At 44.6% G+C, this 24889-nt stretch overlaps 1 protein-coding gene across 2 annotated transcripts in view; it reads right to left on the minus strand.

Annotated features, from left to right (window-relative positions):
* Positions 1 to 24889, minus strand: part of LOC309330532 (transmembrane protein 132C-like) — a 276077-nt gene that overhangs the window by 110984 nt on the left and 140204 nt on the right. For both annotated transcript variants that reach the window (XM_081842225.1, XM_081842226.1), the window contains exon 3: positions 6231 to 6377. In XM_081842225.1, coding sequence (XP_081698351.1) covers positions 6231 to 6377 — 147 coding nt within the window. The remainder of the gene's footprint in view (positions 1 to 6230; positions 6378 to 24889) is intronic.

The following is a 24889-nucleotide window of genomic DNA, read 5'->3' on the forward strand; positions in this document are numbered from 1 at the left end:
ATACCCCGCCCATCTGGCTGGGCTTCCCCAGCCACTCTGGGCGGCTTCCAACAAAATATTAAAATACAGTAATGCATCAAACATTAAACATTCCCTAAACAGGGCTGCCTTCAGATGTCTTCTAAAAGTCTGGTAGTTGTTTTTCTCTTTGACATCTGGTGGGAGGGTGTTCCACAGGGCAGGTGCCACTACCGAGAAGGCCCTCTGCCTGGTTCCCTGTAACTTGGCTTCTCGGAGCGAGAGAACTGCCAGAAGGCCCTCAGCGCTGGACCTCAGTGTCTGGGTTGAACGATGGGGATGGAGACGCTGCTTCAGATATACTGGGCTGAGGCTCGGTGCCCCCAAATTAACTTTTATTGAGCTTTTTCTGGGAGGGGGGAAGCCAAAGTTGTTGACCTCTTTTTAGAGGGGAAATCGCTCACCTGTAATGATGATGCAGCAGGAAAACTGCTTTTGTTTTCTGAGTCATCGGGAATATTTGACGCTACGGAGTCACTGTCGCTGATCAAGATGTGCCCCCTCCCTGAATTCGGCCCCCAGGTGCCCTGCACACCTTTACCCCTGGGTAAAGATGGCCCTGATATGGAGAGCCCAAGGTTCCCTTCACCTGCTTCACAGCACATAAGGTCTAGAAACATGTGTGTGCTTTTTTAAAAAAGCAGACATTTTGAGCAAGCTAAATTCTGTGCATTTCCTGAAGACATATAGCCCTGTTCACTGTATAACAAAGACAAATGGTTGTCTCCAATAGTTGTCCTACTCAGAGTAGACCCATCAAAAGTAATGGACATTGACTCACTTGGGTCCATTAGTTCTCCTGAGAGTGTAGTTTAGCTGGATACAGCTCAAAGAGATTTGCAGTTCTATTTATCTAAGTAGATTTCATCAAGTGTGTTTATTTGTGTGTAGCAGGGACGATGACGTGACAGCCTGCTTATTGTTTTTACTGAGGATGTAACTATACTTGACATTGCCCATGAAAGCCCTGGCTTCCTTTTCAAGGATATCTATGCTTCCCCCCTTTTGGCAGACTCCCAAAATGTTTTCTTCTTCTCCTTTTTGGTCCTCTGCCCTTTGCTTGTATTGCAAACTCTCTATTGCAAATCCTACTAATGGAAATGAGATCCTTTGTGGTCAGATAGAGGCTGTAAGCTGCTCACAACAACAGATGTTTTCTCTGTCCCCAGAATGTCAGAGGTTTGTTGCACCCACTCTCAGATGTTGCTAACCAGGCATGGAATGCCTTTAAAAAAATCTCTCTCTCTCTCTCTCTCTCTCTCTCTCTCTCTCTCTCTCTGTGTGTGTGTGTGTGTGTGTGTTGGGGTGCAGTGTGTTTGCTTCAAAACCTGGATATCTTTCCAAGTTCAGAATTTATCAGATATCAAACCCTCTGACAGAGAACTTAGGGGGTGAATGGCAACTGAAAAAGAGCAGGAAAAGGGGGCACTGAAAAAGAATATTGATGTATTGACATTTTGTTGTTGCTGCTGTTGTTGTTGTTGTTGTTGTTGTTGTTGCTGGATAGAGGGGAGAGCTCCCTGAAGCTTGCATAAACAAAACTAAATAAATAAGGGAGCATGCAGAACAGGGCCTTTTTAGCAGTGGCTCCCAAAACGCAAGCCCAAGCCTTCATCATTCTTGGTCATTGGCCATGCTTGCTCCAAGGGCTGATGGGAGTTGTAGTTCAATAACCTCTGGAGGTTCCTTCACAGCATCGTGCATTCTGAAGTGGCCTTTAGCAGTTAATTATTATCTGAGCTGCAGAACTGGCATGATGACATAGTTTCAGAAAGTTTGTGTTATGCTGGGTTACTGTTATTTTTGTGCAGCCTTTTTTATAATGTTTCAAAGTGAGATGGATATTCTGAATGGTTGTAGCTTATATTTCATTGTTTATGTTTGGTATGTAGTTTATAAACTAGTTTGTGAAGTTTTTTCCCCCCTCCTTGAAAAGAGGTTAATAATAATACTACATGCAAATCAACCCAGTGGAAATTGCACATGCTCAGCAGCCACAGATTGTTTAGTGTCAGTTGGAAAACTGTTAATTTCTGCACTGTATTTGAGCTTTCACACAATGCGAAAGCCACTTCTGGAAAACTAATGGAATATAGCATAGAATTTTTGCATGCAGTTTTGCCTGTTATACACATTTTTGCAAAGCAATCCTCCCAAATATAATGCATTTTTGCAGGTCACTTTCATTAGCAATTACATTTTGCATTTTTGTTCACATGATTTGGCTGGAGAACCGCACAACAAAAATCAGAAAAAAGTGCAAATTTCAAAGGGTGGTTCTGTTTGCCTTTAATCGAAAAGTGAATCGAATTTCTCCTTCCAAGATGCCCCACAGCAATGTCACACTGAGGCTGTTCAAGGGCAGGGGTAGGCAACCTAAGGCCCGGGGGCTGAATGCGGCCCAATCGCCTTCTAAATCCAGCCCGCGGGCGGTCCGGGAATCAGTGTGTTTTTACATGAGTAGAATGTGTCCTTTTATTTAAAATGCATCTATGGGTTATTTGTGGGCCCTGCCTGGTGCTTTTACATGAGTACAGTGGTACGTCTAATTGTGAACGGGATCCATTCCAGAGGCCCATTCGCAACATGAAAAGAGTGCAACCTGCAGTGGCGCATATGCGCACGCACGGGTTGCGATTCGTAGCTTCTGCACATGCGCGTGACATAATTATCGCGCTGCTGCACATGCACGAGCGGCGAAACCCGGAAGTAACCCTTTCTGGTACTTCCAGGTCGCTGCGTGACGTAACTTGAAAGAACGTAATATGAAGCGGACGTAACATGAGGTATGACTGTAGAATGTGTGCTTTTATTTAAAATGCGTCTCTGGGTTATTTGCGGGGCATAGGAATTTGTTCATATTTTTTCCCAAAATATAGTCCGGCCCACCACATGGTCTGAGGGGTGGTGGACCGGCCCATGGCTGAAAAAGGTTGCTGACCCCCGTTCTAGGGCATTGCCAGAAATTTATTAATGGCAGCTTTGAGCCGTCCCCATGTACATTGGAGCACTAGAAAAGGAAAGCTGGAAAAATGGGGCTGGGCATGCACCCAAGCAGGGTTCAGCCAGGGTTGGGGGCTGCAGCAACTACTCAAGGGTGCCCAACACTGGCACTAGGCCTGCACCCATCAGTGTGCAACACAGCAGGGGAAGAATCATAAGGCCACCTGGCAGAAAGGAAGGGAAGCTGAACAAGGAACATGCATCTAGATGAGTAGTGCAGTTAATGAAGGCTTTGCAACAGGGTCCCCTCCTCCCGCCTGGGATAGAATTAGGTACCATCTGTAGCCAAAAAGAAAGAAAGAAAATGGTTTGAGACCTTTGCCCACGCCCCACAGAATTGCACTATAAATAAACTGATCAGGGTTTCAACATATATTACATGATGCTACTTGCCTGTTTTAGAGAGAGAGAGAGAGAGAGAGAGAGAGAGAGAGAGAAGAGGCTTCAAGGCATTTTTTTTCTGCACATGCTTTCCTAATGCACAATCAAATCCACTTTCTTCTCATTTGCAAATTGTGGGGGGAGAGTGATAGATTGATATTACCCTCCTCTTCCTGTGCCCCCCAAAGAGCTTTATCTTGCACAATGGCCCTATGCTAACATGTAATACAGGAAGAGCTCATTGGAAAAGTGATAGACCAACCAGCAATGAGGACATCTCTCTCAAGAAATGTAAGATCAGAGCAACGGAGCCAAACATACCAATGTTCTGCAAAGCCATTTGAAGAACAAGAGGACTCTTTGCTAACACACTCACCCACCACTAACCATAGTAAATTGCCTTATACCATTGATGCTATCTATTCTGGCAGTTGCTCTCCAAGATTACAGACTTAAAATCTTCTCCAGGCCCTACCTGGAGATGCCAGAGATTGAATCTGTGACCTTCTGCATTTAAGGCTCTACCACTTAACTAAAGTTCAAATCCTAAAGTTCATATTTACACTAATTTCAAATCCTAAAACCATGCATTTTTTCTGTTTAGCAAAATGGTCATTTATGATAGGCAGGTTCTCCTTTACAGAGAGTAAAGATGTTATGTTGGGTTAGATCAAAGATCCTGTTTCTCACTTAAGAATAGCCAAGGGTCCAGTATCTTGTTCTCAGAGCAGTCAACCAGATGCCAAAGGGAAGCTCACAAAGCCAATCCCGACATAAGGGGGGGGGGTTTGCGGGCTCACACCCACCAACATTTGCGCGGAGCTGGTTGCGTGGCAAGTCCCCTCCCCCATGTGAAATAAAGACACGGACACGTTAATTAAGGTTAATGGGCGTAAAAGGCCACAACTTTATTGATTAGAGAAATTGAAGGTATTGGCCCTAGGCATTGGCACCTATCGACTACCCGACATGGTGACCGGGAGGGGTTGCCCACAAGCCGTGGGGGTCCTGTTGAAGTACGCCAACTAGGATCCCACGGGTGTCACCGTTCGGGGGCGTGCCAGAGGCCCTTACCTTCCCAGGTTTCGGACAAGGCAACGCCCCCCGGAGTCCTCTAACGGACTACCCCTTTCATTGGGGGAAGGTGATGGCAGTTCCTTCCCCCCCGTCCATTTGCATAACAATTAACCCCTGCCAATGCCTAACCGCCAATACCAGGAAGTTGTGACGATTGCTACGAGGTAGGCGAAAAAACCAAAAGGCAGGAAGTGTGCCAACTTGGAAAAATTCCTACCAGGCCCCTTGCGGCGACCAACCGGAGTCCATAGCAAGGTCGTACCTGACTAAGCCTAAGAGCCTAAGGGTGGGTGGGATGGGAAAACCTCACAGCTGGCGAAAGGAGGGGAAGAGGGAGATCCCGGGGCGTGCCTGGCCTTAAGTACGGCTTTGGCCACGCCCCCTTCGGCCCGCCGATTGGCGGGCCGATTGGGAGGCACGCCCCGGGAATTCCCTGGATCTCGCGGGGGCAAAGGGCCAGCCCCTGCGAGGGTGGGAGGGGGTTTTGCCCGCAACCCCCTCTCCTCCAGAGTCGGAAATGGCTCTGCGGCCCCGCGCGACTTGGGGAACCCTTGGGCCACGTCAGCCCCAGGGCCACCGATCGGCTGGCTGCAGGGGCGGGGCTTGGGCCACTTAAGGTTGGCGCGGCCTGGGATCGCCCCTTTTCTTCCTCGCCCCAGCTGTGGTTTCCCACCCACCCTCCCTTTAGGTTTCCCTTCAGATTTTGCTATGGACCTCGGTTGGTCGCCGCAAGGGGCCTGGTAGGAATTTTTCCACTTGGCTAATTGGCATTGATTTAAAAGCCATTTGGTTTTTTCGCCTACCTCGTAGCAAATCGTTGCAACGCCTTTGGCTTGGCGGTTAGGCATTGGTAGGGGCATTGTTATGCAGATGAGTCGGGGGGAGGAGCGCCATCACCTCCCCCAAATATTTAAGGGTAGTCCGATAGAGGATTCCAGGGGCGTTGCCTCGTCCGGAACCTATGGAGGCTAGGGCCTAAAGCGGTGACCCCTCGGGGAGTGCCTAGGGATGTGCATCTTAGGGGCTCCCCCTGCTGGAGTTAACCCTTCCGGTTCTCATAACGGATAGTCTGATAGGACCAATGCCTAAAGCCAATACCGCTCTTACCTGTAACCAATAATGTTGTGGCCATTTTTCGCCCATTAACCTAAAATTTTGGTGTCCTGTCTCTTTATTTATTCCAACTGGTGGGGGGGCGGGAATCGCCACGCAAACAGAACCTGAGTGCAAGGGAGCCACTGGGAATGTTATCTTTCCTTGAGCTTGTCTACTCTTCTTTTAAAACCATCCAAGTTGGTGGCCGTTGCTACATCTTGTGGGAATGAACTCCATAGTTTAACTATGCACTGTATAAAGCAGTGCTTTGTTTGCCTGTCCTGCATCTTCCAACATTCACCTTCATTGGATGGCCCCAAATTCTAGCATTACCAGAGAGGGAGAAACAGGTATCTCATGGTCGTTCAACAGATGCCTTCAGGAAGCTCCAAAGCAAGCTGTGAAGGCCACAGCCCTCTCTAAATGCTGGTCTTCAGCCATTTCCCACTTCAGAGAGACACTGCCTCTATGCAATGAAGTTCCATGAAAAATATAAGAAGGTCCCTGCTGGATCAGACAAAAGGCCCAGCTGGCAAGCATCCTATTGACTATGTGGAATAATAGCTTGATCAGAATCACAGCCTTTTCACATGTTATGTGGTTATCAAACTGATACGATGGGAGCCTCATGTCCCATGGCAATGGCACCAACTCACCTGCTCCTTGGACTCTGCATTATTCTCTGACACATCACTGTTGTGGTCGAGTGTTTCCCACCGTTTCCTACGTTCTGCGTCACGTCCCACTGCCTTGGGTCACTTGCCTTTGCACTCAGGATATTTACTCCTTTCTTTACCTTTGCCCTATTGGGAAAAAAGAATTGCAGTCATCATCATCATCATCATCATCATCATTTTTTATTTGTATGCCACCTTTCCACAGTTAAAAAACAATGCTCAAGGCGGCTTACAGCATAATAATTACAAAAGTCGTAAACAATAAATAAACCACATTAAAAAAATACACAGCCAAATGGGAAACAATTTTCACATAAATCAAAATCTAAAGCTAAGAATACACCATTAATATCACAGTTTAAAATGACATAGGTAAAAAATAGCAGCAATTTAAACAAAAAACAAAACAAAATGGAGCCCTCTCTGCCCAGCAGTAGCAGCGGCAGCAGTCCTTTATAGAGCCCATCAGGCCCTACCCTAGGCCAGGTGTTGAGTGGCAGGACTGGGGCCCTCAGGCGCTGAGCAGGGGAGTCACAATAATATTGCAATCTGTCAAGGTATACACATACCCCTGCACACACAAACACACACCTGTATAGGAACCTAAGAATAAGCCTGAAGGTCAAGGTTGGGAAATACTTCTAAAATGGTCAAATGAGGCATTTTCTTCTGTGAGATACAAAACAGAAATACAGGTACCTTTACTAAAACGATCAGAAGAGGCAATCCCTGCTATATGAGAGCAAACTGGAAGTGACTTCTAATGAGTTCAGAAGTCTTTCCTGTTGTGTGACAGGAGGAATTCAGGGAAAACAAATAAGGAAGCCACCATTTTGAACGGGATTACACTCCACCCTGACAAAGAGTCCTGGCCTGGAAGATATTGCCAAAAGTCTGTCTAGCTCAAGGTTAGCCAACATGGTGTCCTCCAGATGTTGCTGGCTGGAGTTGATGGGAGTCTAACAACATCCAGAGAGCATCACCTTGCCTAGCCTTGGCTTTTCCCAGCACCCTGTTTCTTACAGAGGCCAACCAGAGGCTTTTGGGAAGCCAGTCAGACCATCAAGCAATGAGCAATCTGAAGCACAATGGCACAGGACAAGATAGAGACAAATGCAAGATGGCGTTGGTTCAGAAAGCAGGCTTCGGAGCTCCCCAGGACTTTAATGGACTTTAATTGCTGCTCAGGGAAGTAATTTTTCCTTTCTCCACTTTAAACTTACCAATTCACTGAGAACTTATCAGCACTTTTTCTTATCTATGTTATAAGAAACACTCTGGGCAAGTTCTGTGAGAAGCATCATGGGCAGGCCGCTAGCGGTTAATTGCCTTTTATACTTTGTTTTTTGACTTCCTGGCTTTCGTTACACAGAGAAGCTCATCAATAGAACAAACTGAGCACCTTTTCCCTTTCTTTTCTGGCTAAGGAAACCTCTCTTTGCTTACTCCTCACTGCATTATTATGCCTGTTTGTAAACGCTACAGGGATCCACAGGAGGCAGCCTTTCACCAGTTCCCAAACAATGAAAAATGGAGGACAAATGCCCTGTTATCTTCATTGAATTATCCTGAAAAGAAGCCAAGCAATTTCCAAACAAGGAGGAAATGTACGGTCCCACGTCTGAGCCAATTCATGTACGATGGTATTGGAACAGGGGGTAGCTATCCTGCCTCCCTCCAGCTGTGGCAGGAGCGTAGCTCTCATCATTCCTATCCATTGGACATGCTGGCTGGGACTGAAGAGACTTTGGGCTCAGCAGCATCTGAAGGGAGGCCCAGGCTAGCCACCCCTGTGCCAAAAGGAAATTAGACAAATTCATAGAGCATGGGCTAATCAAGGCCTATTAGCTATATGGAACCTCATTTGAGAAGAAGGATCCCACTGAATTCCAGGTGCTGTGCTTAAAATAAAAACATGGCAGGGGATATTCTCTTCTTGCCCCGGTTGGCTAGTGAGATGGCTAGTATGGGAGACAATATAGAGCAGGGTTGCCTTCGGATATGGGGAATACTGTGTTGGCTTTTCTGATTGCAACGCCAGTGGTTCTTTCAAGTTTTCTGGCAATCATTTAACACTGCAATACTGGCTGCATTATGGAACTGTGGCCTTCCGGCCATTATCAACAGAAGTATAGCATCCCAATGAAGGTACCACTCTATTCTGCCTTGGTCAGACCACACCTGGAGTCCTGTGTCCAGTTCTGGGTGCCACAATTTAAGGATATTGACAAGTTGGAACATATGCAGAGGAGGGCGGTATCAACAGAAGCATAATGTCCCAGCAAAGGGAAGATGACCAAGATGATCAAGGGTCTGGAAACCAGGCCTTACGAGGAACGGTTGAGGGACTTGGGTATGTTTAGCCTGGAAAAGAGGAGACTGGGAGGAGATAAGATAGCCATCTTCAAATATCTCAAGGGCTATCATATGGAAGAGAGAGCAAGCTTGTTGTCCCCTGCTCCAGATGTCAGACCCAAACCAATGACTTCAAGTTACAAGAAACGAGATTCCAACTAAACACCAGGAAGAACTTTCTGACAATAAGAGGTGTTTGACAGTGGAACAGACTCCATTGGAAGGTGGTGGATTCCCCTTCACTGGGGGGTTTTGAAGCAAAGGCTGGATGATCACCTGTCAAGCATGCATTAGTTGAGATTCTTGCTTTGCACTAGATTGGACTAGATGATGCTTGGGGTCCCCTTTCAATTCTACAGTTCTATGATTCTATGATATACCAACATGCCACACTATATTTCATTTACCTCAGTGGGTGTGGTGTGACAAAACAATGAACATCATTGGATGACGTTGCTACTTGCTCACCGCCCCACATGTGTGCTTCTGTTCCCTCATGAAAGCAGCCAGAAATAACTGCATGCCCTTATACAACCTCCAGTTTTTGTCACTTCACTCCTGTGATTTTCCATTCTAAGGGGGGTGCAGATGCCCCCCCCCGAAATTAAGCAGCACAGAAATGAGCACCAAACAATACACTATGTTCTATCAGTTTTCCTGAAGTGGCTCTCACATTGTATGAAATCTCAAATTAATGCATAAACTAACAGGGAAACATCAGGCAAATGGAATAAGCTATAGTGTGAATGCAGCCTAGTCTGTGATAGTAAACATGGCACCCTCCAGAAACAGGAGGCTGTTGGAAACAAGATGGGTAGACTTGATTGGGTAGCCTGCATGGGGGTCCTCCAGGACTTCCAGCTCTTCCTAACCATTGACTCTAAGGGCTGGCTGAGGGCTGATGGGAGTTGGAGTCCACACCTTCTACTAAGTCCATCTAGTTCAGTATTACCTACATCGATTGGCTCTCCAGTATTTCAGGCAGGTGTCTCTCCCAACCTTACCTGGAGATGCCAGGGACTTGAACCTGGGACCTTCTGCTTGCAAGGCTCTACCACTAACACTGAGCCCTTCTCCCATCTGGACACTGGCTATCCCTGGGCCAGAAAGGTCTTTATTCTGATCCATCAGGGCTCTTCTTCACGTTCCAAGATGTTGAGTAGCAGCAGATACACAAGAGGAAACTGCTGAAATGACTACTGACAAAGACCCTCCCCACCAACCATTTTCTTCCATCCAGACATCTCACACATTGGCTGCCCCTGTGCTGCCTCAGAGAGATCCATTGTCACTTGCAATTGGAGTTTGTATGGGGTGGGGGTGGGGAGAGAAGCTACAATTTCCCCAGGAGTTGGAGATTGCTCTTTCCACCGTAAAGCCCGGCAGAGGTACGAGCTGGCTTTGCGGTTGATTAGGGAGGATGTTTTCACTGGACAAGGTTAGTAGCACAATCCAGGACTGGAGGACAAAAATTTAAAAGAGGGGGAGGAAAAAAGATACAAGAACAGCAAGAGGAATAAACAACTCTGGTGACAGAGCCATTCTGTTAATTAACCCACCGTATCGAACATTTTGGGGAAAGCAACCTGCCTTTACATACACACACACAGAGAGAGACATTATATAATGGCCTTCTGGAGGCAGGAAGAGTCCAGGAGTAAAGTAGGTTATCCAGAGTAAGGGAAAATCAATGCAGTGATGGCACTTAGTGCTGGAATGGGCAGCTGGAATGCCCCAAAGACTCGAGCTTCTAAATAAATATGTGGAATTATAATCTGCAGCATTCTCTCCTCCCTCCGCAGTATCTCTCTTTCCCTCTCGCAGTTTTATATAACAATGTCAACAGATGAGGTGGAATTAGGCTAGGAAGTGAAAGATGTCTGGGTATCTGTGCTTATTTTCTTAAGCCAACTCAGCAGCCGCAACAGCAGTAGTATTACAAAGGCATCCTCTTTGGCTAACCACAAGAACAGGGAAAGCTGCCTTATTCTCAGCTTACATTTGCAGCCCTACTTGGAGAAGCTGGGGCTTGAACTGAGGATCTTCTGAGTACGTTTCCGAGCACAATTCAAAGTGTTGGTGCTGACCTTTAAAGCCCTAAAAGGCCTCGGTCCAGTATATCTGAAGGAGCATCTCCACCCCAATCGTTCTACCCAGACACTGAGGTCCAGCGCCGAGGGCCTTCTGGAGGTTCCCTCACTGCGAGAAGCCAAGTTACAGGGAACCAGGCAGAGGGCCTTCTCGGTAGTGGCACCCGCCCTGTGGAACACCCTCCCACCAGATGTCAAAGAGAACAACAACTACCAGACTTTTAGAAGACATCTGAAGGCAGCCCTCTTTAGGGAAGCTTTTAATGTTTGATGCATTACAGTATTTTAATATTTTGTTGGAAGTCTCCCAGAGTGGCTGGGGTATAAATAATAAATAAATTTATCATCATCATCATCATCATCATCATCATCATCATCATTATTATTATTCTACATGCATAGCAGACGCTGTGTCCTTGAGCTACGACCCATCCCACTTGTTATTCCCAAATGGTCATAACTGCTACTGAGCAAAGGAGCTAGAAACATTTCATTTCTTACATGTGTTATGCTAGCTTTTCCTTTATGGCACAGGCTGTTAACCCGCGGTCCTCCAGATGTGGCTGGACTGCAACTTCCATCTCCTCTTGCCTCTGGCCATGCTGGCTGGGGCTGATAGGAGTTGGAGTCTGTCCAACAACAGCTGAAAGGGCCACAGGCTCTTTGCTCCTGCATTAAGTGGCTCAGGGTGGTGAGCCGAGTCCCTCACACTGCCGTTTTATTCTTACAACAGCCTTTTAAGGTAGGCTAAAGGGATTTTCTTATGGATGTTTTATGTAAACCACTTGGGAGTTTATTATTACTATTATTAAGTGGCATATAAATTTTGCTAAATCATTTTTAAAATATATATCAAAATGTGAAAAGGGAGCTTGGCGGCATATGCGGATCTCCTTGCCCAGTAAGATGAATGGGTGATAGAATAATAGATGTTTAGAGTAAGAAGGGACTCCCAAGACCAATGCCTTGCGACACAGTTAAAGTCTCCCTGACAGATCCACCCAATTTCTGGTTTTTTAAACTACCTATGAAAGTGTGTCCACCACCTTCCAGGGGAGTCTATTCCATGGTCAAACAGGTCTTTCTGTCAAAATGCTCTTCCTAATGTTTAGTCAGAATCTCCTTTCTTGTAATTTGAATCCATTAGCTTGAGTCCTAGCTGCTGGAGTAGCAGATTTCTACCCCCCAAATCCTGCTTCAATGGTATCACTGAAGCCAATTTTAGTGTTGTAAAAAAGTATGTAGTTTAGAAATACACTTAAGCAAATAAAGTTTTGCTAGTCCTGCTATAGGTAAAAGGTAAAGCTAAAGAACCCCTGGAGGGTTAAGTCCAGTCAAAGGCGACCATGGGGTTGTGGCACTCATCTCGCTTTCAGGCCGAGGGAGCCAGCCTTTGTCCACAGACAGCTTTCCGGGTCATGTGGCCAGCATGCTTCTGGCACAACGGGACACCGTGATGAAAACCAGAGCACATGGAAATTCCGTTTACCTTCCCACCACAGCAGTAGCTATTTATCTACTTGCACTGGTGTGCTTTCAAACTGCTAAGTTGGCAGAAGCTGGGACAGAGCAAAGGGAGCTTACCCTTTCACATGGATTCGAACCACCGAACTTCCGATCGGCAAGCCCAAAGAGGCTCAGTGGTTTAAACCACAGCGCCACCTGCGTCCTCTTTGTCATGCTTTATTAAGAGCAGAAATCATACAATAGTAATCCTATTCATAATATAATATTGGTAATGATGTAATATGGAGAGCTGAAATTGATATGTAACAATGGCAGCTACTATTACAATTGCCTTTCCTTAACCCTCCTTTAACTGCTCAAGGCAGTCATGCCTGTTACTTGGTTAATGAGCCCTTGGCAGGGGATCAGTGGTGTGACTTTGAATTACTTTTAAGACACCCAGAGCCTAGGGGATAAGGTGGTCTATAATATGACAGACACCTAAATAGGGAGGAGAAACGCTGTAGAAGAGTGTTCCGTTGTGTCATAACACCACCCCAGAAAAAAAAATTCTAAACAGTTTTGGACTTCAACTTAATAAACACTGCCCCCTTTTGGCTGATTTCTATCAGCGTCTCAGATTATTTGTACCCCCCCCCCATTTCCCAATAACGCTTGCTATATAGCAATGCTGTTTCAAGATCCACCCCCAGCTGCAGTATAGAAATTGACGTCCTGAATCTGAGAATGAAAAATGAATTTCAAAGGGGTTGGGACATAATAGCACACAACTGTGTTGTGCACAATTTTCTGCAGTGCTGAAAATTGACTTCCCATTCCCCAGCACTTTTTCACCCCTCCTTAAAAAAAGAAAGAAAAAGAAAATTCACAGAAAAGTGCACTTTCTGGCTCTCACCTACCTTCACTGGCCCCCTTAGGCAGCCACGTCCGACTGGCTATGGAGCTCTGTAACAGTAACCCATTTACTGAATGACCCCGACTTTTTGAGATCACTCACATGCCTAATTCAACAGGCAAGGGCACCGATGACACCAAACAGGATAATCACAGAACTGTAGAGTTGGAAGGGACCACAAGGCTCATCTAGTCCACCTATCTGCAAAGCAGGAATCATCCAAACTCTCTTTAAAAACCTCCAATGAAGGAGAGCTAACCAGCTCCCATTCCACTGTCAAACAGCTCTTACCACCAGATATTTATTCCTAATGTTTAGTCATAACCTCCTTTCTTGTAATGATTGGCTTGGGTCCTAACCTCTGAGGCACAACTCTACTTTTTACATTTGCAGGTGAGGTAGTGGATGTGCTGGGCCGATGAGGTCTTGCCTCAGTATGAGAGTCAACAAACTGAAGCTCAATCCAGGTAAGACTGGGGCACTGTTCATGGGTGGTTCCCCAGACCAGATGGCTGGGAGGTGGCCTGTTCTTGATGGGGTGACACTCCCTCTGAAGGAGCAGGTATGTAGCTTGGAGGGTACTCCTGGATCCTCTGCTGTCGCTGAGACTCAGGTGGCCTTGATGGTGTAGAGTGCCTTCCATCCGCTTCGGCTGGTGGCCCAGCTGCACCCCTATTTGGACAGGGACAGTCTAACTTCTGGGTCCTGTGGTTTTAGCTGGATTCACCCAGCAGCAGGTAACAGTCTCCAGAGAGCAGTTCCTGTCACAAATCCAGTCACCTGAAGTAGCATCAGACTCTTCAGGACCACAGAGAGCTCCCAAAGGGAGGCAGCTGTTGCTTTAACAGAATCCAGAATTTAGCTAAGCATCAAGCAAAGCATGGCCACTGTCAAGAGTACCAATGCTAAAGTAAACTTGCAAGGGATTTAAAAGAGTGGGCACTTTGATATAGAACGCTTTCTACAATGAAGCTGAAAAGTCTTAAATTGTGCCTTTTGAAGACATCAGGGGTTGCCTTCAATTCCCTGCCCCACAACCCACACTCCTTTTGTTTGGATTGCAGTTATCCCTGTTATCACTCAAGCCTATTCAAGAAGCACTGACCTCGCTCTGAACTGACATCCTTTGACCTCAGTAACAGCTGTACATAACCAAATCTGACTGGCTATATAGTCTTGTGAAAAATGTCACCCCATTTACTTTGTGATCCCCAGTTAGATGGGATCACCCATGTGACTCATTCAGGAAACACCGCTCTCACTCTCAATTGGCTTAGTTTACCTTCAGCTATGCCATTGACTAGGGACATGGGTAGCACTGTGGTGTAAACCACTGAGCCTCTTGGGCTTGCCGATCGGAAGGTCGGCGGTTCAAATCCCTGCGCTGGGGTGAGCTCCCATTGCTCAGTCGCAGCTCCTGCCAACCTAGCAGTTCGAAAGCACGTCAAAGTGAAAGTAGATAAATAGGTACTGCTCCGGCGGGAAGGTAAATGGTGTTTCTGTGTGCTGCTCTGGTTTTGCCAGAAGCTGCTTAGTTATTCTGGCCACATGACCTGGAAAAACTGTCTGAGGACAAACATCGGCTCCCTTGGCTAGTAAAGCGAGATGAGTGCCGCAACCCTAGAGTGGTTCACAGCTGGACTTAACTGCCAGGGATCCTTTACCTTTTCCCTTCAGCTGTGCCATTGACTAATCAAACCTGAGTGACTATGTAGCTTTGTGGTGTGAACCTGTTCACCAGATAATTCCCAAGTGGTGCTTCTCTTTAGAATACTAGTGGGGGGTTTTGTGCTCTTTTAAAACAACAACAATCCATGCAGACTAGAAATCAGGAGAATTTGTTTTAGATTAGCTTTCTTCCCAACATGCGCAGGGATTTTGTTGTTGTTGTTGTGAAGAAGCATTTAATTATGTGAACCCCATACTTGCATACTGAAATGGTTGACTACATCAGTAAATATATTTCCTGGTTTCAGTCCTGTTAATTGCTGATTCAGTAAAATATGTCCTCCTAATTTCTGCTGCTGGTGCTTCCTAAAAAAGTCAGAGAAGTGATCTTAGCCAGCAGGGAATCACAAAGCAAATAGGTTGGTGCCACAAATGCTACCCTGAGAGTGAGCTATGATTGAGTCACAGTATCACAGGGGGCAACTAAGCCAATCTGGAGTGAGAGCAAAATTTCCTGAAGTAGTAATATGAGCCAATGAGTGAACAGAAAACAGAATAATGTCATAGTTATCCTTTCTCCTTCTGTGATGGAACTCCTATTTGGGGACTTCCCTGGCTGTTTTCTGGTCCATGTAGGACCAGTCTGGATAGTTAGCCTTGGTGAAGGCTTGACATTTTCATCCCCCAAAAAGTTTTTGATTTTAATTTCCACTGAAATGAGGCTGCATTTTAATGTTGTATTTTAATTTTGTTTTTCAGTTGTATTTCAATCAATTGTTTTTATACCTGGTGTTAGCTGCCCTGAGCCCGGTCTTGGCTGGGGAGGGCGGGGTGTAAATAAAACTATTATTATTATTATTATTATTATTATTATTATTATTATTATTATTATTGTATTGTGGAGTTAATTAGATTTGGCAATGTGCTAATATCACTGAGAACAACTGACGTCAATTCAGAGTAAAGACAATGCTACTTAAATACGCAGAAAACTGTTTTAAAAACCCTATCGAAAAAGGAGGGAAAGCTGAAAATATTCAGAAATTTCAACGAGTACCTTCATCTCAACACTACCTGCATTTTGGTTTTGGTTTTGGTTTTTTAAAAAACCTCACCCTCAATTTCCCCCCCTGTTATGATTAAAGCACTCTATCCTCTCTCCTCAACCCCCCCCCCGCTTTGCTCTATGCTTCACTGCCTGAACACCCATGCTTTGCCCCCTTCGCATTTGCTTTTGTGTCCCTCTGTGCTCCTTGCTTTACTGAGCATGCACATTTAGACAGAACACATGCTCACTCAGGCGTTAAGCCAGGTGCTTGTCCTGCGCTCGCAGCACCCAAGTGGGATGGAGTCTAGGGAAAACACTTTCACTCTCTAATGCAAACCAAAGTAGAAACTAAGAAGAAAGTGGAGAGAGAGAGAGAGAGAGAGAGAGAGAGAGAGAGAGAGAGAGAGAACAGCCCCTGTTCCACATTTTCTCTGTTGATTCAAAATTTCAATTTGCAGTTGAATCACATACAATATCCTTACATAGAGATTGGATTTTTTTTTTTAAGACTATAATTTAAAAACAAGAATGGTCAAAACCTGGGAAGTATAAATTCATTTATACAAGAGAAGATATTTATTCTGATATTTATTCACAGTGGACTATGCTGAGTTATCTTAAGCTTGAAAGCCTTTGGAGATGTGGGTCTGTGGGTAGGTGGGAGGGTTAATGTTGGTGCCATCATCCACCACCATTATTTATTTCCTGGCTACAAGCCTGAGGTGAGGAAGGATAATAAGATTGTAAGCTTGGAAAACAGGGGTTGCAACCAACTATGGGCTCATCAAGACTTCCTCTTGTGCACTCAGGCATAGGTCTGTATCTGAGTGCGTTTTTGTTTTGGTCCTGGCACTTTCCCTGGGAAAACCCACATTTTGCCACTGAATTGGAGCAAACTGCACATGGGGTTCCCACAGATTGCAGATTGCAATCTGCAGTAAAATTTGGGTTTTCCTGGGAAACACCCACCCACACCCCACAACTCGGACCTGGAAAGCCCAGATCTGTGCCTAGAAAACACAGAGCAAAGTTAAGTGTGGATGAGCTCTAACTCCTACTTAGAGGACACTTTTTGAACCAGTGAAGCTACATTTGCCATATCAATTAATTTCAATGGGGCTACTCTGCGTAAAACAAACAATGGATACAACCAGCAGATTCTGTTGTTCAAAACTATATTTTTTACTTTCAGGAAGGAATGTCATGCCAACTTCAGACAAGGCAAAAACAAGCAATTAAAGGGTCTCTAGAGTTCTGGTGTCCAAAGAAATTTGCCTAGTTAAATGGGAAGGGGTGGGGGAAGAATCTCCTGACTCCAATCCACTTCTTATGCACTAGAAATACTACTACTACTACTACTAATAATAATAAAATATAATAAAATATAATAATAATAAAATATAATAATAATAATAATAATAATAATAATAAATAAAATAATAAAATATAATAATAATAATAATAATAATAATAATAATAATAATAATAATACCCTGCCCATCTGTCACTCTGGGCGGCTTCCAACAAAGTATTAAAATACAGTGCTCTGTTAAACATTAAAAGCTTCCCTGAGCAAACCAGAAGGGTTCTCATCTTATTTTTACACCAGCCATCTTTCTTTATTAGATCTTCTCACACCACCTGGAATTTGTCATCATTCCTGAAATACTTCTACAGATCTGTGTAAGTGCATTACAAAATAATCTATTTTCTTCCGAAGTAAGAATGTGACAATAAACAGTCTCAGAGAGCAGATGAAAACGATTTAGAACAGATTCTAAAAGAAGGGACAGGGATGTAATCTTGATGAACAGCACAATTCTGTGAAATAAAAATGGTCTCTGCTGCCCATCCCAAAAGCAGGCAGTGACAGACAGGCATACTTCGGTTTGTGGTTTTATAAAAAGTCCTCATGAAAATCCATCACCACTTTTAGTGCTGATTCCACCTTAATATACATATGTCTGTACACCTATTATACACATTTTTATACAGCAGTTTTTCAAAATATAATGCATTTTTGTATACTCTTTTCTCTAATACAGTGGTACCTCAGGTTACATATGCTTCAGGTTACATATGCTTCAGGTTACAGACTCCGCTAACCCAGAAATAGTACCTCAGGTTAAGAACTTTGCTTCAGGATGAGAACAGAAATTGTGCTCCGGTGATGCGACAGCTAAAGTGGTGCTTCAGGCTAAGAACAGTTTCAGGTTAAGTACGGACCTCCAGAACGAATTAAGTACTTAACCCGAGGTACCACTGTAGAAGCATTGTGGTGCACACATTTCTATAGTATACACACTTTTGTACAAGCTACTTGGCTGGAGGACTGCATTGCAACATTCAGATAACTGCAAATTCCACACAAAAAATGTGTGATCTGTGAAATTGGGCCACGAAATTTAGAGTTCAATTTCAGCTCAGCTCGATACATTTCGGTATATCTGCCCTTCTGCTATGCTTCCTTCATAAGAAGAAAAAAACTTTATAAAGATGGTTGGCAATTTTACATCACATAAATCTTCTGCATCTTCCGAAGGGAATCATCTTCCAGTTCCCTGACTTCCCCTCAACCCTGAAGTAGTTCTGATTCCTCCAACATCAGCTCGGCTTCCTGACTGCAGGGATTCAAATCATTTTGTTTCAGCATGATGCCGCAAAAATGCAATTGCATGTGGCAGGGTCTCCGCACAGGAAAGCACCTGGCCCTGGGATCCACAGGCTGCTGCCGTAGCGGGAGAGTTCAGTTTGGGAGAAACAACCGACGTGGCGTATGAAATACAGATGAATCCATTTCAGTGCACCGAACGATTCTGCATGCTCTAGGGGAGAGTAGTGCATGATGCTCAAAGACGGGAGTGGAACCAAAGCCCTACATTTGGCTATCAGGAGAAATTATGCAAATTAAGAACATGTATGCAGAATGACACAATCTATTCTTAGCACAGAATGTGAGCTCTCTTGGCCTGAATTTCATTTCTGGTAAGGCAAGAGGTGCACACATTCATTCCCCATTCTGTGCTTGTACTTAGAACTGGGTTTTTCCAAAGGCATGGAATTGATTTGCTACATTTATATCCCACCTCCCTCCAAGGAACTCGAGGCAGCATGGGTAGCTCTTCCCTACGCTAATGTTTTAACGTGTTTGGAGCAGTGGAGGTGGGTCCATTAGGGCAAGTGGAGCACATCTCCCCCAACCTCAGTCTGCCCTCATCCATTGCCCACCCACATGCCTTCTTACATGCAACCATCCCAGTTGGTGGCATCACTACCTATCAGATTCTTCTGCCTTAGTCTGTACTGTCCTTGTAGGAGTCAGCAGAGAGGACGGGAACAAAACTAGAACGAGTCAGTTCTGGATCCACCTACTGTTTGGGCTAACTGCATTCTGTCCCACCAGCCCCCCATGGTTTGGGTAGGTTGGTCTGAGAGAGAAAGACAGAGGCAAGGACACCCAGTGAGATTTATGGCTGACGCGCTGTGGGTTAAACCACAGAGCCTAGGACTTGCCGATCAGAAGGTCGGCGGTTCGAATCCCCGTGATGGGGTGAGCTCCCGTTGCTCAGTCCCTGCTCCTGCCAACCTAGCAGTTCGAAAGCACGTCAAAGTGCAAGTAGATAAATAGGTACCGTTCTGGCGGGAAGGTAAACAGCGGTTCCATGCACTGCTCTGGTTCGCCAGAAGCGGCTTAGTCCTGCTGGCCACATGACCCGGAAGCTGTACGCTGGCTCCCTTGGCCAATAAAGCGAGATGGGCGCCGCAACCCCAGAGTCGGTCACGACTGGACCTAATGGTCAGAGGTAATAGTTTTGTTTGTATTTTTTCTTCATTTTTTTGCACTTCTGCAGACCTTCCACACTGGTGTTATTATTTTATTATTCGTCATTATTATTTATTTATTAGATTTCATCATAAAATCTCAGGGCTGTTGACAGTGGCGCTATTTTGGCTGCAGTCCCATCGGCGCCACAGCAGCCAAGCTTGCTATTAGAAGGAATAACTTGGTGCAGCTTCCTGCCCTAAGATATGATCCAAAACCACTTTGGCTGAGAGTTGTTAGGAGACCCCTGCTCCCTTCACAAAGCCACAATTCCCAGAGTTCCCTGGGAAGAAGGATTGATTGTTAAACCCCTCTGAGTATTGTAGGCCTGTGAGGAGTTCTAACAACTCTTAGCAACCTTAACAAACCACAACTCCCAGAGTTCTTTGGGGGAACTAATGGCTGTTTAATGTCGCATCATAGTACCATTAAATGTAAGGTGTGAATGTGATGCCGTGGCAAATCTTTTTCCATAGGAGGCATTTTTTAAGCAGATGAACCCTGTCCCTCTTTCCTTATTTGACAAAGTCTCTTAAGTTAAAGCCTTTGTATTAGCTCTGAAGCAAGGGAATCCCCTAGCCTACCCAAGCACCCCCATGCCTTTTCCCTGCTCTGCCCTTTGTGTATAAAACCCATTTGTACACAAAACACGGGTGCAGACACAGAGAATGTCCTGGTTGCCATGCAGTTGCTAAAGCTTGAACTATTTCTTATTGTTAGAGCCAATACATTCTGCTCTGCAAAGCTCATAACTTAATTTTTTTTTTATTCACCTGAGTTAAAGCACGACATAATTCACTTGTTAAAGAATAGAATAAAGAGATCTGCTACATTTTGAAGCATTATGTATGACCATACATAATAAATCTAAATGTCTCAAATGTTGAAGAGGATTTGCCACTACAGTGGCCTAAATGGATAGTGCATTTGGGGTCTTAGTTGCTGATGTGCGATGAAGTCTGAAAGGTGTGTGCACACATAGTGTTTTTTAAATCAATTCTTAAAACATTATGAACCAATAACTTACATTAACAACAAACCACCTGCTTTTGCTGTACTCCGTAAAACAATTCCAGCTAATGAAAAAGCTCTTTTAGCCACACTTTTGTTCCCTAAATCTAAACAAGCAGATCAATTTAGCCTTGGTGGCAAATTTCCACATTTTTCCATCTGTTCATTAATAAATGGTGCATTAGGCAGTCTCCATGTTTTTGGAGAAAAGGATTCAAGATAATTGCTGGTCTTGGCTTCTTTTGGTTATGTGTGATAGAATGATGAAAAATAAAAACCAGTAAATATCAATAAAATACAGCATTTACTTTTTTGATTTGTTCCCCTATAAGTGCTTTCAATGACCATCTCTCGATGGATGGAGGAATGAATCTATAAATGTTGGTTCTCTCCGTGACCCAGCCTTCTTGCCCTCTTCCTGCATTGGTTTGCCAATGTCCCGGTTGAAGAAAACATGTCAGTATTTTAGTATACATTTCTCCTATTAATAATAATAAAAAATTGTGTATGTAATTTTGCCTAATACTCATTTTTGGAAGTGATTTATCCTGAGATAACACATTTTTGTATGTTATTTTCATTACTATAACACCCACAGTGACATTCACACGATCCTTTCAAAGCACTATTTAAAACCTTCTTCAACAATCATGGCTTAGTCCAAAAAAGTCATGGCAACTATAGTTTGTTGCAGGATTTTTGGAATTGTAGCTCTGTGAATGATCTCCTAGCAACTCTTGGCACCCTCGGCAAACTACAGTTCCCAGTATTATTATTATTATTATTATTATTATTATTATTATTATTATTTTAGGGGGGAGTCATGGCTGTGAAAGTGGCGAGATACTGCTTTAAATGTATAGTGTGGTTGTGACCATGTTTTCACACTTTCCCCAAATACACACATTTCTGTACACAATTTTTACTCATTGAAGTACTGCCTCACATTTGGAAATGAGTGGATTTTGAAGGATAACTGCATTTCAGTTCCTGCATTGTTTCAGGAAGTGCACCATGGATAAAGATAAAGGTACCCCTGACCATTAGGTCCAGTCACGGACGACTCTGGAGTTGCACGCTCATCTCACTTTAATGGCCGAGGGAGCCGGCGTTTGTCCGCAGACAGCTTCCGGGTCATGTGGCCAGCAGGACTAAGCTGCTTCTGGAGAACCAGAGCAGTGCATGGAAATGCTGTTTACCTTCCCGCCAGAGCGGTACCTATTTATCTACTTGCACTTTGACGTGCTTTCGAACTGCTAGGTTGGCAGGAGCAGGGACCGAGAAACGGGACCGAGCAACCCCGTCACGGGGATTTGAACCACCAACCTTCTGATCGGCAAGTCCTAGGCTCTGTGGTTTAACCCACAGCGCCATCCGCGTCCCTGCACCATGGATAAGGTTACGTTAAAAGGCAAATCAAGACCCCTTTCCCCGCTCATCCAATGGAGGCTGGTCCATTTGGGCAGTCCATTTGCCCCTCCAACCTCTTGGCCACCCCCCACCTGCCAACCTTTTTACATTCAATCCAGGGAGTAGCCTTGGTTGTCAGTGTCACCACTGTAGAACTCAGCAGGGAAGAGGATGGGGGCAAACCTAGAATCAGTCCGATTTGCCTGTCATTGGCTCTGGCTCCACGTACTACTGGACTTCCACCAACCCAATCCCACCACTGCCCTCGTTCCTACCTCGATGACAGTGAAAATATTAACACAGGCACAGGCTCACAAGTTGGATAGCTTGGAGGAGCAATTCAGGGACTTGGCAGCAGACAAGAGGCAGAGCCACCTGTAAGGCAGTTGAAAGGCTCCATAACCCCGAGTCAACTGTTCCGCTCATTTGAAGGGTCTTTGATCAAACATACCAAGAGTTATGGGGCTGCACAACAGCAAGGGATATCTAGAAATGACAGCCACAAAAGGAAAGGACATGAATAATACAAAGGGGAGGCCATTATTTCCCGTGCTGCAGGAAAACGTTCCTGCTCCCTACAAAAGAGAGAATTTATCTTTCTTTGATCGGAGGCGACAAAGCCAGAATACTAATTTGTTCAAATGAAACACAGCAAAGGAAACGAGAAAACCGTCTGATATTTCAGCATCACACACTCAGTCCAGTGAAGGGATTGCATTGTGGACAATTCTGGTTGTCTTGCTTTAAAAAGGATTCCCTCCACCCCCATCCCCGCTTCAATCAGCATTGCCTGGCATGATTTCAGCAATGAGTCAGTTATCCGTCAATTAAAATACCCTTTAACGTATGGAGCTCAAAAAGGAATATTAATGTCTCTTGATGGCTGGAAATCTCTCTCCCCTGCCTTTGGAATGTGACATCTTTGAACTACTGAGAAAACCAGGGAAATGGCTTCATTCCTTTGCATTTGGGCACTGAGCAGCTACATCACCTGGCAACTAAAAAGAATGGGAGGTATACAAAAATAACATCAATGCCCCTTGACGGATGGATAGTTTCGCTAATTTGGACACAAAGGACAGACATGAGTGTACATCAAATGTAAAACACACTGTATTATCTACCTCATTCCTCTTTGAAGCATGTATATATGTGAAATGGAATGAACTATTCAGGAACAGAGCATAGATAAGCTGTCTGGCTAGCTGGAATCCTGAACAGGAGCTCTCCACATTTTGTTGAGGGTTGCAACCTGCCATTTCCAATCAACTACCAACCAACAAGTTACATGGTGGCTTGTGCCAAGTTTGCCTGAAATGCTGAGATCAAAATTCTTGGGTGCTGCGATCAATCATTACTTGCTTTGCTGTGACACTGAACTGTTCAGAGCAATCCTCTGGTCTATAGGATGCCTGCACTGGGTATGATAGCATTTCCCCCTGTGTGCTGACAATTACATTTCTTTTGTGAAATACGGCACCCAGCAGAAAGCATGAATAAAGAGGAAAGTTGTAGAAAGGAAGGGAGATTATGACCCCTTCCAAGATTTCACAGGCAAGTATAACAACATGCTTGTAGCAACCCTTTGCTGCTATAATTATTATTATTATTATTCCCTATCCATCTGGCTGGGTTTACCTGGCCACTCTGGGCGGCTTACAGCATATATAAAAAAATTGTAAAACATCAGACATCAAATATTTCCTGATACAGGGCTGCCTTCAGATGGGGAAACCCAGCCAGATGGGTGGGGTATAAATAATAAAATATTATTATTATGTCATAGTGAGGATCAGTGCCACTGCTGTACTAGTGGACAGACCCAATGGCATAAGTACCCTGGGCAGAAGAGGCATGCCCTGTTGTGTGGCAGAGAAAAGTGAGAGGCCCTTCTAAGTTGGTCCCTACCCCCTCTTTTTTTGGGGGGGCGGGTAGGTACTTGTATTTTAAAAGGTACATTGTGGGAGGAATTAAGGAGTGGGAGGGAGTAATTGGTTTGTTCAGTTTTTGTTCATGGTTTTAATATGTATTACGTATTTTTATTCTGTATTTTTATGCTGTGAACTGTCCTAAGAGCTATGGATGAAGAGTGGTATACATTAATTATTATTATGATTATGATTATTAAGTTGGAAGGGACCAAAAGCATCATCTAGTCCAACCCCCTGCAATGCAGGAATCTTTTGCCTATCTTGGGGCTCAAATCCACGGCCATGAGATTAAGTCTTATGCTCTACCAAATGAGCTATCCCAATATAATTTTAATATTAATAATAGTGCACTCCTTGGACCCTGCATAGCTGATTCCTACCCTGGTGGGCTGGGCCCTTAAAAATAAAAGAACAGAGGAGCACAAGGAGATAGAGTCTTGCAGATCTGCCATTTAATTTCCCGCAGTGCCTCCTAAATCATCTCACTCCTACTGGAGGAAACTCTTCAAGATCCCCACAATGTCCTCCAAACCTCAGGACTCTCACTAGGCCCCACCCCTCCCCGGTCTTGCTTCACACCTTCTCTGAGTGTTCCTCCCTGGCTAGAATGCGTTTTCGAACTTTGATAATACTTCTTTGTTTCCCTGGCTGGAAAGGGTAGAGAAAGGTGTGTGAATGTCTCCAGAATCTATTCTACTTCATGAAGATAAAAATTGCATTTGTTGCTCAAAACCCACTTTCGCCTCTGGCCCTGACCATTCATAAAAACACAGAATCGTAGACTTTGAAGGGTCCTGGGGGGGGGTATCTATTCCCTCCCACTGCATTGCATTGTTGGCAATGTGGCCCTCAGAAAGTTGACCAGAAGGGAATGTGGCCCTTGACCTGAAAATAAATTCCTTGAAATAAGCAGTTGCATTAGGATGACAAGTGAGATTGA

The sequence above is a fragment of the Podarcis erhardii genome (genome assembly GCF_964252035.2).
Source record: "Podarcis erhardii genome assembly, chromosome: 15".
Taxonomy (NCBI): domain Eukaryota; kingdom Metazoa; phylum Chordata; class Lepidosauria; order Squamata; family Lacertidae; genus Podarcis; species Podarcis erhardii.